We start from the raw sequence: 13,882 nt of genomic DNA on the forward strand, positions 1-13,882 counted from the left end.
AAGCTTTATTTTGAAAACCGGATGTCGTTAACCCCGCGTGTGCGCTCAAATCTTAGCTGTTCTGATCTACCGTAAGGGCTAGAATATAGAGGCACTACAAATTTAGTGTGGGTTGGTTTGACCACGGAGAAGCGAACGTCGGCGGATTTCACCATCCATGGGTTTGACCGGAGTCCTTTACGTGTGAAGTTGTGCATGTTTTCTTCCGTGTGTGTGTGTGTGAATTATTTCCGAGTCCTCCGGCGACTTGCTCGCACAGTCCAAAAACATTAAGTGCGTTTTTGTCTTCGGGTTGTAAAAACTCTTCACTAAATATACGATCTTTGTTCGTCCTCACCGAGTGGGTCAGCTCAGCTGACGCGGAGGGGCGTGGTGGAAGCAGTTACGCTTGCTAACGCCCGCTACCAGTGCTGTGAAGTTTGTGTGCTGGTATTCACAGCCTTTGACGCACAGTCCAGCTCTGACTGACCAAGTCCTTCAGTGGAATAAAGACACGTGTGTTATCCCGAATATCAAACGGTTTGAACACATCTGTTACGGCGCTCTTGAACCAGTGCACACCGGAGCTGACATGCGGTCGTAGCCGTTAGCAGGCGAGCCAGGCCGAGGAGAAGTGATTGACTGACGCTCTCCTCCATCCAGACGTGGAATAAATGTGTCACACAATTCATTTTGTCGAGGTGGTTGTTGACGCTCGAGAGGATGCGCAAGGACGTGAGGATTTTATTAGTGGGAGAGCGTAAGTAACGTAGTGTCCACTTTATTATGATGCTACATACTGAGCATGATGATGTGTGTGTGTGTGTGTTGTTACTTCACCTGTCACTCAAGTGGTTCCTTTAAAATGATGCTAATCAAAAGCATGATGTGCCTTAATGCCACAGAGACGTACAAGATATTTTGCAACAAGAAGTAACAATAATTTAACGTTCAAAAGCCAAGTACCTTGTTGTCATTGCTTTTGTCACAACTTCAGAGTTGCATTTAAAACCCAAGTGAACAGCAAATAAGAAGAATTAAGCGATTATGAAATTATTTGTTAGTTGCATCTTTAGCTGACATCTTCCTATTTTACTTTTCTATGTGCACTGATCTAGAATGTCCAGGTTTGCTAGTAGTAAACTCATAAACACTATTTAACAGTGAGATCATCTGTCACAACAACTAGGCTGTCTTAACCAGTTTATCTTCAACCTCAGAACAGTTATTTATGTGTGTGTGGTCCTATCAGGTCAATACTTGGAAAATGGAATTTCATGGATTAATGTTAAAATTAGAGCTTGGTGCTTTTTATATCCTTTTACCTGAAACTTGTGTTGTTTGTATCAATGAAAATTATGTTCCTGTTAAAAAAGAACAAATGAACATGAATTATTGTTGTTATTATTATTATTGTGAGACCATATGTATGAGGATTATGCTAAAACTCCTCTTGTTGCTTCCCTCACAGCCAAGGTGGGCAAGACATCTCTCATCATGTCTCTCGTCAGCGAGGAGTTTCCAGAAGTGGTATGAAGAAACTTCTTATAATAGATTTTGGAAAAATACCCTTCAAACCTTTGGTCATGTTCTGCTATTTAACACCTCTGATTTGACTGGATTATTGAAGCTCGGCTCTGTGTGACTTTGTGTCCATCTTAGGTTCCCTACCGAGCTGAGGAGATCACCATACCTGCTGATGTTACACCAGAGAGAGTTCCCACACACATTGTGGACTATTCAGGTATTTTAGACCGCGACAGCTTCATTGTTTTTATTCTACTGAGTAAATTTGTAGGGCCCGAGCATGAATGGCAGCGACCAAAACTATTATTATTATATCCGTGGCTTTGCTGTCATTTCTGAGGGAGTTAACGTGCATAAAATCTCAGGTCTGGCAAAAATCATAAACACACATTCACATGCTTCAACAGAGGCAGAGCAGACAGACGAGCAGCTGTTTCAGGAGATCTCTAAGGTTAGTCATTGTGTTTGTACGCTTTTCTCTGACACTTACTATGGACACGATGAGTTCAGGTGAAAGCTTATTGCATGTCTGCGCTGCTTCTCTCTCTCTCTTTCTCTCTCTCATAGGCAAATGTGATTTGCATTGTCTACTCTGTCAACAACAAGAAGTCCATAGAAAAGGTAAGTCACGTCTGCCAACAGCATTTCCATATGGTGTAATAAATTAATAATGATAATTAATCTTTGTGTTTATTGGGGTAGGTGACCAGCCACTGGATCCCCCTCATTACAGAGAACACAGACAAGGACAGCAGGTGTGAACTTGGTTTTATAACAGGGGTTTGTCAGGGCTTTTTAATATAGTGTTTGACGTAGACCGTTGGATGTGGCGCACAAAATATTAAAACACTTATTTATTACATTGATCTCTAAAAATGATTTTCTGTCGGAACCACTGCAGAGGGGAAACTCAGGCCACTCTGTAATAAGAACGGCATTATATGGTCAAATTATTTTGACAGATATTGCTGATATAGTGATATGATACATAAGTCATATAGTTGATCATTTTCTACAAAAACATATGTACAGTATGTATATACAGTATATATACACGTGTGTGTGTGTGTGTCCAGAGTTCCTCTGATCCTGGTGGGGAACAAGTCAGACCTGGTGGAGCACAGCAGCATGGAGACCATATTACCCATAATGAACCAACACAGTGAGATAGAGACTTGTGTTGAGGTGAGACCACTTTGTTCCCTGTTGCTATGGTTTCTCACAAGTGAATCCGTAACATTTGGAATAATGCGTTTATTATCCAATCCATGCTGAATTCCCTGATAAATACCACACGTTTGGCTCTTAATATCCACTGTTGTAATTCAACAGAAACACATTAAAGAGGATAACATTTCATGTGGAAATAATCCTCTTCCATCGTCCTCTCATAAACCGAAGAAACATGACAGCAGTTAGGTGGAAACTGAAGTGTTGCTAACAATTTTTATTTTTGTCTAGTTAACCTTTGTATTTTGTCTGTTGTTGTTTCAGGGGTTTCATTCTGTCCATTTAAGCCATTTATTTGAAACAAATATTTCCATCAAGAGAATAAAATGTTTTTAATAGACACAGAATAACCACAGATTAGAAAAAGATTAGCTCTTATTTTTAATCAATATATAGGGTCACTGTTCACAATCCTGTGGTACAGTTTAGTAAAGCCAATACCAATATTTGCTTCTACTGCACATATTTTTTTTTATATACATTTATTTATTTAAGGAAAGGGACAATGCATATTAATAAACATTAAAATGTACAGTAAATATGCCAGGTTGTAGCCTGAGGCTAATTTCCACCTGTTTCTCCCATGCACTGTGTCAAATGTTGTCACTTTCCATTTTGTACAAGAACCTACCTGAACATTTGATCCTTTTGTTCATTGTGTTGCCTGTGGCCCACATCGATAGAGCATGTGCAGCGAGGAAGCTCCAACAATAGTTGATGTGCTGAATTTTAGTTTATGTCTCAGTGGTGTGAAGTTTTCACTGATGGTAGAGGATTGTGGTCGAGCTTCATTCTAGCACACACACACACAGCATTCTTAGTGAGGACACAGAAATAATACGTTTCCTAGCTCCTTACCCCAATTTTATCCATCACAGCTAAATGTCTAACCCCTAGCATTAACCCAATTCTACACCTATCACCAAGACTAAATATTAACCCTCAAATGCCCTTTTAATGTCAAATGTGGTTTGAAGCGTGACCCTCATGTCGAGAATAAAGCGGTAGAAGATGGATGGAGGGATGTAAATCAAATTTTTTTTTAATTAGACCTCAATTAGAGCCTGCTACAGACATGTACACTCGCACACTCCAATCCCATAATGAATGTTGTACATGAGAACACTGTCTGTTGAACTCATCCTGCAGCAGACAGATCCTACCTGTTAATACCTTGTCTGGCCCTGACTTAGTACTTGGCTCACACACGCACATGTTTACGCCGCTATCATTGTAAGAACTCACATGGATTTGTTGACTTCCATTCATTTGGACAGCTTAACCAAAGCCTTATTCCTAAACTTAACTATAATCAGTTAAAGTCTAATGAGTTCCGCCTCATTAGGACCAGGTTTTGGTCTCCATGAGGACTACGGGTCCTAACAAGGACAGTGTTTATGCCAGAAAAGCGGTAACAAATAAAACACTTGCACTAATGGATATGCACACATACACACAGGTGGACAACAGTTGCACTGTTTACATCACAGATACTTGACGGTGTGCTTTTTGAAGGTGTAAATACTGTATATTCATGTTCAACAAAGCTCTGCAGGCTGCTTAAACACTCTTCTGATTTGTTTGTAGTGTTCAGCCAAAAACCTGAAGAACATCTCAGAGCTGTTCTACTATGCCCAGAAAGCAGTTCTGCACCCCACAGGTCCGCTCTACAGCCCAGAGAGAAAAGATGTAAGACCTAAAATCAGCTCTATGAAGTCGACACCACTGTCTGTCTTGTACACCCATAATTAAATGATTACAGTGTAATGTGTATGTATGTGTGTGTGTGTGTATATATATATATATATATACTCATATACATATATATACATATATGTGTATATATATAGATATATATATATCTATATATAGACACATATATGCTTTTTGACAGAAAGTGTTCTGTCTCACTTTCATGTCCAGATGAAGCCTCTCTGTGTCAAAGCGCTCACTCGAATCTTCAAGGTGTCCGACTTGGACAACGACGGGATTCTCAATGATAATGAGCTCAACTTCTTCCAGGTAAATCAATGAATATTTTAACTGACAAATGTATGGGTAATGGGATTAAAAAAAAACCATGTTTCTGTCTGATCCATCAAAGCGGACTTGCTTCAACACCCCGCTGGAGCCTCAGGCGCTAGAAGATGTAAAAAATGTAGTGAGGAAGAATTTAAGTGACGGAGTGTGTAATAATGGACTTTCTCTGAAAGGTAGGAACACATTAACAAACACCCCTTTACTTATTTGACCTGTACAAACAGACACAAATGTCTTTGTGCTCCAGGTTTTCTGTTCCTTCACACCCTGTTCATTCAGCGAGGGCGTCATGAAACAACATGGACGGTGCTGAGGAGGTTTGGATATGACGACGACCTGGAGTTAAATCAGGATTACTTATTCCCACCGTAAGTCAGAAGCATTTTTCTTCTTTGTGTTGCATCAATTTGTTCATCAGTATTAGAAATATGCATGACTTTCCACCCTCTAATTTAAACCTAATGCGAGTATAGTAATATCTGTCTTTTCCAAGTAAAGCAAATTATCACTTTTGTTGTCTTTGATCATGCCGTTTTATTCTCTATTTTATTTTATTTAACCTGTATTTAGTCGCGATGATCCCATTGAGATACAAGATCTTTTCAACATAGCAGCACAAATAGTACAAGTAGTTACAGAGACGAAACAATTTCAGATATAAAACTCACAACAATATAGAATGTTAATGTTCCTAATTAGATCCTAGCTTTACTAATGGATGTGACACTATATCTTATCGGTATGTACATTTAATATGCATAATAAAAAATGATAACAGCCCTTGGCTGAAAGTTTGTCTCTGCCTCAGTATGTCTTGATTTTGCTCATGACAGTTTTAATTAGCTCACTCTGTCATTTAGCCCTGTTGGAATACTTGTAAAGGCCCACTGCAATTAGTAAAATGCAGTTTTGAGTTGCAAACGAAAATGTACAACGTCTACAATATGGCAAAAATTATGACCCACTCATTGTCTTTTACCTGTTACTTGCCAAAAGATATATGTACTCGTGTGTTAAAAATAACATGTTCACTGTGACGCCCATTTTCCTGCAGATTGAAAATTCCTTCAGACTGCACCACAGAGCTCAACCACAACGCCTACCTCTTCCTTCAGAGCGTCTTTGACAAACATGACAAGGTACAGTCCTCTAAGTCTTGTTCTGTATTTGCACGAGCCTAAGCCCTGGAGACGTACTCAAGCAAAGTGGCTCAGTGTAGCCCACGCTGTCCTCCTGCCAAGGCGAGATTTAACTCCTTGCCACCGAGGAAGGATTAGCTTAGTCGGAGAGTAGAGGTTGCAACCTGTGTCAAGATCTGCTCTCTGTCATGGTGATTAATGCCTAACTGAATTTGTGCCTCAGTCCATCCTGTGTGTTTTTCAGTTAGAGACTTACATGCAGCAAACGGAGTCAATTATTTTCATGTAATCTAATCTGTAACACTTTCTGTCTTGAGCATCACTTTCTACAGTTGTTACCTTCCCTGAACGACAATCTCTGTGTCCCAACAGGACCGTGACTGTGCCTTGTCACCAGAGGAGTTGAAAGACCTGTTTGATGTTTTTCCCTACATGCCCTGGGGTCCTGATGTCAATAACACAGTTGGCACTAATGACAATGGTTGGATCACATACCAGGGCTATCTTTCCCAGTGGACGTGAGTGGGCTTTTTTATTCAGTGATGTGATAACAATGTGTGCATTTTCCAAAGAAAACTGGCTTTGGCGACCTCCAGTGCTGTCAGCTATATTTTATATTTAAAGGACCCCTTATTTAGTTTGTTTTACTTCTAGGCTAACGACATATCTCGACGTCCAGCGATGCCTGGAGTATTTGGGTTACCTTGGTTACTCAATCATTGCTGAGCAGGAGTCACAGGCGTCAGGAATCACAGGTAACAATCTTCCACATTAACATTTCGCTGCATTGGTTAAATGTAGATCCATAGAGTGGCTATCGTAAGTATTCACCCCCTTGGATGTTTTATCCTTTTTTGGCTTTTTTCACACAAAAATTTATTGGAAAAAACTCTTTAATGTCAAAGTGAAAACAGATTTCTACAAAGTAATGTCAGTGAAACAAAAATATATAAAGAAATATAATTGTTTGCATAATTATTCACCCCCTTTTTAGTTTAATGGTCTAATTCAATAGAGTTTACGAAAAAGCAGTGTCCGCTCCTCATCCTGTACACTCAAAATCATATACGTCAGCCTTCAACATTAAATGATTGAACAGTTTAAAGTGGATGTTAAGTGGATGTTTTTGTTGACTGACTGACTGCAGGCATGTGTTTTGTACAGCAGCCTTCTGAACTGATCCTCTGTTGTCTGTGTGTGTGTGTGTGTGTGTATATGTGTGTGTGTGTTTGCCCCCTACAGTAACCAGAGATAAGAAGATTGACCTGCAGAAGAAGCAGACCCAGCGCAGTGTCTTCCGTTGTAACGTCTTCGGAGACATTGGCAGTGGCAAGAGTGGTTTCCTCCAAGCTTTCCTAGGTCGAAACCTTACGGTAAAACAAACATAAACAGTCGTAAATGTAACCATTTCAGTGCATATATATTTTTGCCACTATGTTCATGAGCCCTCGATTGCAAAGACAATTCAAAAAGTAAATATTACTTGATAATATCACCAGTGAGAAGCATTTGACTCAAAGTTTTCAGGTCAGTCTTCACAAAACTCACTTGAAAACATTTCTTTCAGCGGCAGAAAACCATTAATGAAGAACACAGATCCTTCTATGCCATCAGCACAACATATGTGTATGGCCAGGAGAAATACCTACTTGTGAGTATCAGAATGTGGGGTTTGCGAGAAGTCTACCAGCAGCGAAACAATCTGGAAAAACATTTATTTATTAGTATTTACAAATAGAATTATAAACTGCCATGTGTAACAATTCCTATGGCTGACTGTCAGATATTATCGAGGTCCACCCACAGCATAAGGTTTGCCATACATATCTGGCTTTAAATACAGCATAAGCTGCTTATCATGCTCATCTAGGACGAAAGACTTAGAGCATTGTACCTCTTACTCGCTAAAGTGAATTACAGATGCATTAAAATACCTGACACAAGTTTTCTGTAACCCACATCCATTATAGTACAGTGGAAAGTTGCTGCGCTGGGTCTCCTGCAGTTCAATCTTCTCATCTCTGGCTGCTGCAGGGGGCAAACACACACGTTCAAGTTGTTTATACATGCTTAACAAAAGACTTAGAATTGCACCACTTAAGTTAAGGTTACAGATACACGACATGTTTTCTTTAACCCACGTCTAATTTATAATGATGTGCACTTTGCACATTGTGTTCCTCTAGGAAACAGTGAGGGTGGGAAAAATTGAAAAAGTCTATTAATTCTATTAATATTTCCGATTTTGACTACAGTAAACCAGGCAACAATGAAGCAGAGAACTGTGATTTTTTTCTCCATTTATGTTCAACATTTTTAAAGTGTCCCTCTTCTTCAACCTCCTCACCAGCTTCATGAAGTTTTCCCCGACTTTGACTACCTGTCTGATGCCGATATGTCCTGTGACATTGTCTGCTTGGTCTATGATGTCAGCAACCCCTACTCCTTTGAGTACTGTGCCAAAGTCTTCAAGGTAAAAGTGTGCGTGTGTGTGTGTGTAAGTACATAAGACTAATGTTCATTATGAAACACATTCATTCACGCGCTCAGTCTCACTCTGTTTCCCCCTCAGCAATACTTCATGGACAGCAAGACACCCTGTATGATGGTTGCAGCAAAGTCCGACCTGCCTGAGGTCAAGCAGATGTACGGCTGCAGTCCCCTGGAGTTCTGTAGGAGGCACAAGATGCCGCCTCCTCAGACGTTCACCTGCAACACAGCGGCTGCAGCACCCAACCAAGACATCTACACCAAACTCACCACGATGGCCATGTACCCGTACGTATACTGACTCTTGATCCAATGATTGATAAAGACACTAGAGCACTACATATAGTGCAGCCAGAGACCGTCATTCCCAGAGATTAGGTGTTACACAATTTGAGTTAAACAATCAAAAACATTATAGTATGCACAAAGTTGCTCTTGTCACAATTTATGTTGGAATTGGGTGGTAGTAATTGACATCTTGAAAAAGGGGGTTTCCATATAAAAGGTTTGGGAAACACTGCTCCAAGATATTAAATCTCATCATATGTTGGCTTTTTTCCACTTACCGGTTTGATAATGTTAGAGAAAAAGGTTTGTGGGTGAAATGATGTGGTACTGATTCTTTCTATATTCAATCTATATGTACTTTCCTCTGATTGCTGTGACAACTTCATACTATATTGTTGTGACGAGTGGACTAAATTTCTCCTTCTCCTGAATAAGTCTCAGTTGAAACGTTTCATCTTTTCTGACTCTCCGTGAGAGGATGAGCCACCTTGGAGTCACCTTTGAACTTTTTCCTCTCCCTGGTGTTGTGTTTGTCCCCTTTCCCTTCGGTCTGTGTTTAACATCCACCCTGTGTGTGTGTGTGTGAGTGTGTGTTTTTCTCCCCTGCATCTCTCTCTCTCTCTCTCTCCTCAGCCACGCCCGGCTGCGCTGCATGTGCACTTGTAACCGGTGCACATTCTGCTTGTGTCAGAACCTCCTCAACTCTGAGCTGCTGCAGACGGTCAGAGCCAAACTCTACGCTGTCGTACTTAGAAGGTTCTCTCTACTTTTAAGACACCTGTCACTTCCTTCATCCATTTTTTTCTTTTTGATTCTGTCATTTCTGTGGCATTCAGCCAGTTTTAGCTGCCGGTCCAAAAAAGAGACTTCTGCTCATTGTACGGTACTGTAGGCAGAGGGAAGAAAATCATATGTCATTAATGCTCTCCTCTGTGAATTCCTCATTCTTCCTACTTTCATTTAGGACGACACTAGCATGAGTTTTTATAGTAGTTGCTGATGATAATGTTCATGTTTTCAGTGACTAATGTTTGCAAACAGTCTTCACCTCTGTTTTCTTTTTGCTTTTGTTTTCATACTATCTTTTCTTTTTCCAACAATCATTTCTGGTATCTCTACTTTCTTAATGTTGATTTTGCTTGCTGTCTCTGTAAGCATTAGAAGCAGCGTTTCCTGTTTGATTTCAGATCCATTATTTGGTTGTTGCTGTCTTTTCTGTCCTGTTCTTCTTGCCTCCTGTCATTATTATAACCCTGCAGATGCTGTGTTTCAGTATCTTCACATTTAGAGGCTCCATCGTTGTTCTGTCATCATATTTAATTAGAATACACATCACTCCTGAGCCTTCCAATCATCCCCTTCTATTGAAAATGTAGTCATTAATTGAAGATAACAAGTTGCCATGGTGAATTGTGCATAGTCTGAGATGAGATCAGTCAATTCTGACCCCGTAATAATTAATTTTGAAGTAGCAAATCTCTTCTCTCACTGGTTTATGTCATCCTTTTCTTTGTCATCTCTGTTTTCCACTTTCATCTCTTTAAAGTTCTTCCCTACACGTAGTCTTTGTATTTATCTATATCTCAACTCTGTGTTTAACAGACATGTGAGCCAGGCAGACCTGAAGAGCTCCACCTTCTGGCTCAGAGCGAGTGTTGGGGCCACAGTGTTTGCAGTGTTGGGTTTAACTCTGTACAGAGTGCTGCTCAGACAGCGGTGATTCTCTTCGTCTTTATCCATGGACATCTATCCTGACAGGTCACATCATTTGTCCCCGCCCCCCCAATTTTGCTTGAAGTACATTAAACATTCATGGAAAACGTCTGAAAATAAACCCTCATTTTATTTCTTCCTGGGGATAAATGAGAAAAATCTTTAATTTTGTACCGAAATAACTTAGTCTGTTCTCCAAGTCTTTGCACGGTAAAATAATTATATTTATAAAAACAAACATTGTAAGTTGCCACATTGAGATACAAAGCTAGGTATTTTTTTCTTTGGTTGCTCGGTGAGTGCACTGATGGACAAGGCGTCACTTGTAGTAGAGATTATGAAATGTGAGGTACGAAACAGAATTTATGCTTTTATTAGACTAAATAATGTTTAAATTGTATATTTAACATAGTGCACTATATTGTACAAGCAAAACAGTAGCAAACATTTTTTAACATTGCGAACATCTGAGCACATCAGTGTTTAATTGGTGGATGTGAATGTGTGAAATGATTCCTATTATGTGTGTGTGTGAGCAAAGATATTGAAAATTTACACTGTACATTTTGTGTTTGCATGCAGTATTTTAAGATTTCCTTCCCAACTTCTCTGTATCGTTTTCCAGGCTCATTATTTAAGTTTGCTGACAGAGGTCCGAAGAATTTTATTCATTGTGACGCTCTCTGTCTCTCCTGGCCACAGATGTTAATTTATAAACCACTGCAATTGCTTGTTACAAAGTTCATTTTGTAAGTATTTATTCAGCCCTGCCTTTCCAAAAATTTAACAATCAATAAATGTCTATTACTGCATCTGTTCTGTTGGAATTCATATTAAGATGTGGATTAAGATTTGTAAACATGAGCGTGTAGACAACTCGAGACGGTGTTGCAAAATGTAGTTTTTAATGATTACAGGTTTTCTACCATATTAAAAAGTCAATTTCTGTGAGATTAGATTGTATGTGAGGACAATATTTAAGACAATAGGGGGCAGCATTGCTTATCTCCATCCAACAAACTTCACTAAACGGAACCTCTGAAAAAATTCAAAGGCCCGCAATATGGCTTTAAACAGGTTTTAAAGCAGTGCCTCTTTTCCTCTCACTAATAGATTCAAACATAAGGCATCTTCTCACTCAAACTACTGCTGCAAGCTTAACACTGCAACATAACATGAACCTTTTAAACCGTTATGTATTATTATGATAATAATAATAATAATAACTAGTACTGCAAGCGGTTCTGAACAGGTTCGAGCTCAAGGGCTCGCGAGTCTCTGTGCCCACGTCGCGAATCATAAGAAGAATTCCTTCAGTTTCAATAGGGTTCTACGCACCTTGTGCTCAAACCCTAATAACAATAATAATAATAAAAAAATAGGGACTGTGTGAAACATCTGTGAAATGGCAGAAGCAGAATCATCAGTAATGGTACTAAGTCACACACTTGGTGTCTGCAAACTGCTTTCACAGAGAATAATGTGGGAAGAAAGTGTTCCTCACTGCCTGCTAATTTATTCATTGGTTGAGTTCTTTCACACATGCAGGTGTTTCTTTTGCCGTTACTGTGGCATCTCTCCTGTCAAGTCTCCGTGTCGTTCACACCCTCTTCCCTCAGTACCTAGTTCCTGCTATCCCTCTGCCTGTCATGTTCATGTCAACTCGACTTGCAGAAAAGCAACCCACGTCAAAGACTATTTTGTCCAATTACCTTCATGGCAATTCTCTTGGTGAATGTAGCAAATGATAATATGAAAGATCTGCCTTTGGGAGCTTGTATCGTTTTGTTTAACAATAGATTTATTCACCTTTTTTACTTATTTACTAAGTTACTAGGTTATTACTTATTTATTTTTTTGGGCCCAAATGAGTAATCTTGCTATCTTGTTGCCATGTGTTTCACCTTCAGGACATGTGAACATACACATCTTTTGCAGCCTTTTGGATTTTCTGGAATAGTTGAAGAATAACATGTGGCTATAATGAAGTAGTAGATTCTGACTATTCATTCATCGTCTACAGCTTTCAGTCTGAGGGTCATGGAGCCGCTGGTCGATCACAGGGTGACACAGAGACTAACAACCGTTAATTTTTATACTAATGGTCAATTTAGTATGTCATATCGACATGTTTTTGGACTGTGGGAGGATGCCGGAGATGTTTTTGCAGAATAGTTTTGCAACTCAAGTACCAGAAAGTCCTTTTTACTTGAATGTGTAAGAGACCAGAAAATCAGTCACACTTCTTCAGCCTTCAGACTTGCAAACTTTGTCTGCACAGGCATGAGTAATTTTTTATAAGTGTTTTTTACAATTATCAGTGAATATTTGGGGTGTAGAATTGAATTCATTGGAGTTCGAGTGACAGAGAAATGTGTCTTTAATAGAACTTGCTCTCCTTGGGATCACGTGAAAAAAACATAATCTAAACATAATCTAAATCTCTGAGAAATTCTTTTACACCAGGCTGAACGGGATGCTTGTCAACCACACCACACAGAGCCATCCCATAAGTCCTGGTCTCCACCATCCGAAGAAGTCTGTTTGATGCCTCCTGCAGTAATAGGTAGGTGTTCGTCTGAAGTGGGGCCCACATTATTTTGGGTGATTGTAGCAGTAAAACCTGGAGGCGGCAGTTTATCTTCCCTAAAACAACCTGCAATTTACAAGCGTGGACACTCCCTCCTTTCTGAAATGAATGAATGCTGTTTCTGTTGGACATGATTACGGTGAGATATCCTCACTGACTCTCCTTGATGAACTCCAGTGCCTTGTCTCATAGTGTTATAGGTTAATTATGTTATTGCATGTTGCTTTTTATACTAGTGATTAATCTGTAGTTATATGCTGTTGAACGTGAATGAAGAAATCAGATCATTGCAGCAACGGATACATTAATTCTGAAATGGCTAAGCAACATGTTTTAGTAATTACATCCAAATGCAACTATGACCTCTAACTAGGAATTGATTTATTGATCTATGTATGTACTATTCCTTTTAATTGTTTATGAGTAGTTTGAAAATGGAACAGATCTTCTCCAACAGAAGTGTTACTGTGTTGTTTAATCAGCTGAGAACAAAAGACCAACAACAGGTGGACAGTCAAATAACAGTCAAATCAAGCCACTATTTGCACCAACAGTAGTTTTTTTTGCAATCTGACATCATTTTACATTAAATGTCAACACAAACGGGTAAAAATAGTGAGATAAAAGTGCTCCACGTTCCATTAATCAGGACATAAATAACAAAAAATACCGCCACATGTATGCATCCTAAAACAATGTTGATAATATTTAGGAAGATCATGATTATATAAGATGTACTTACTTATATATATTTTTAAATTTGAATAACCATACACCATGCAGATGTTTGACACGTTTCTACAAAATGTCCACATGAATTCTGTCTCAGAAATGATTACTCAAATACTTTTTTTGGGCATTATTACAGACATTTAACTGAGAATTA

At 39.2% G+C, this 13,882-nt stretch overlaps 2 protein-coding genes across 4 annotated transcripts in view; both read left to right on the forward strand.

Annotated features, from left to right (window-relative positions):
* Nucleotides 1-210: 210 nt before the first annotated feature.
* On the forward strand, nucleotides 211-11,218 carry rhot1b (ras homolog family member T1). 3 transcript variants are annotated; one of them, XM_044028949.1, is made up of 21 exons: nucleotides 211-739; nucleotides 1,451-1,509; nucleotides 1,642-1,723; nucleotides 1,914-1,957; nucleotides 2,074-2,127; nucleotides 2,209-2,261; nucleotides 2,583-2,691; nucleotides 4,324-4,425; nucleotides 4,660-4,758; nucleotides 4,841-4,949; nucleotides 5,024-5,144; nucleotides 5,831-5,915; nucleotides 6,288-6,433; nucleotides 6,570-6,670; nucleotides 7,158-7,288; nucleotides 7,483-7,566; nucleotides 8,266-8,388; nucleotides 8,488-8,693; nucleotides 9,327-9,473; nucleotides 10,166-10,184; nucleotides 10,240-11,218. In XM_044028949.1, the coding sequence occupies exons 1-21, from the start codon at nucleotides 703-705 to the stop codon at nucleotides 10,411-10,413; spliced, it is 2,085 nt and encodes a 694-aa protein (XP_043884884.1). In that variant the 5' UTR covers nucleotides 211-702; the 3' UTR covers nucleotides 10,414-11,218. The 3 variants fall into 3 exon arrangements, with proteins under 3 accessions (XP_043884884.1, XP_043884882.1, XP_043884883.1); XM_044028947.1 differs by lacking the exon at nucleotides 10,166-10,184 and having other exon boundaries at nucleotides 217-739; nucleotides 9,327-9,449; nucleotides 10,296-11,218; XM_044028948.1 differs by lacking the exons at nucleotides 9,327-9,473; nucleotides 10,166-10,184 and having other exon boundaries at nucleotides 219-739; nucleotides 10,296-11,218.
* Nucleotides 11,219-12,812: 1,594 nt separating this feature from the next.
* rhbdl3 (rhomboid, veinlet-like 3 (Drosophila)) overlaps nucleotides 12,813-13,882 on the forward strand; it is a 49,445-nt gene continuing 48,375 nt past the window's right edge. Inside the window, exon 1 of the mRNA XM_044029131.1 lies at nucleotides 12,813-12,972. The gene's annotated coding sequence lies outside the window, so the exon portion shown is untranslated. The remainder of the gene's footprint in view (nucleotides 12,973-13,882) is intronic.

Source organism: Solea senegalensis, linkage group LG6 (assembly GCF_019176455.1).
Source record: "Solea senegalensis isolate Sse05_10M linkage group LG6, IFAPA_SoseM_1, whole genome shotgun sequence".
NCBI classification, from domain to species: domain Eukaryota; kingdom Metazoa; phylum Chordata; class Actinopteri; order Pleuronectiformes; family Soleidae; genus Solea; species Solea senegalensis.

Coding starts and splice junctions, on each gene's coding strand:
- rhot1b (XM_044028949.1), top strand. CDS start 703: ATGCGCAAGGACGTGAGGATTTTATTAGTGGGAGAGC. Junction 4,759..4,840: donor ATGAGCTCAACTTCTTCCAG/GTAAATCAATGA, acceptor GATCCATCAAAG/CGGACTTGCTTCAACACCCC. Junction 5,145..5,830: donor CAGGATTACTTATTCCCACC/GTAAGTCAGAAG, acceptor ATTTTCCTGCAG/ATTGAAAATTCCTTCAGACT.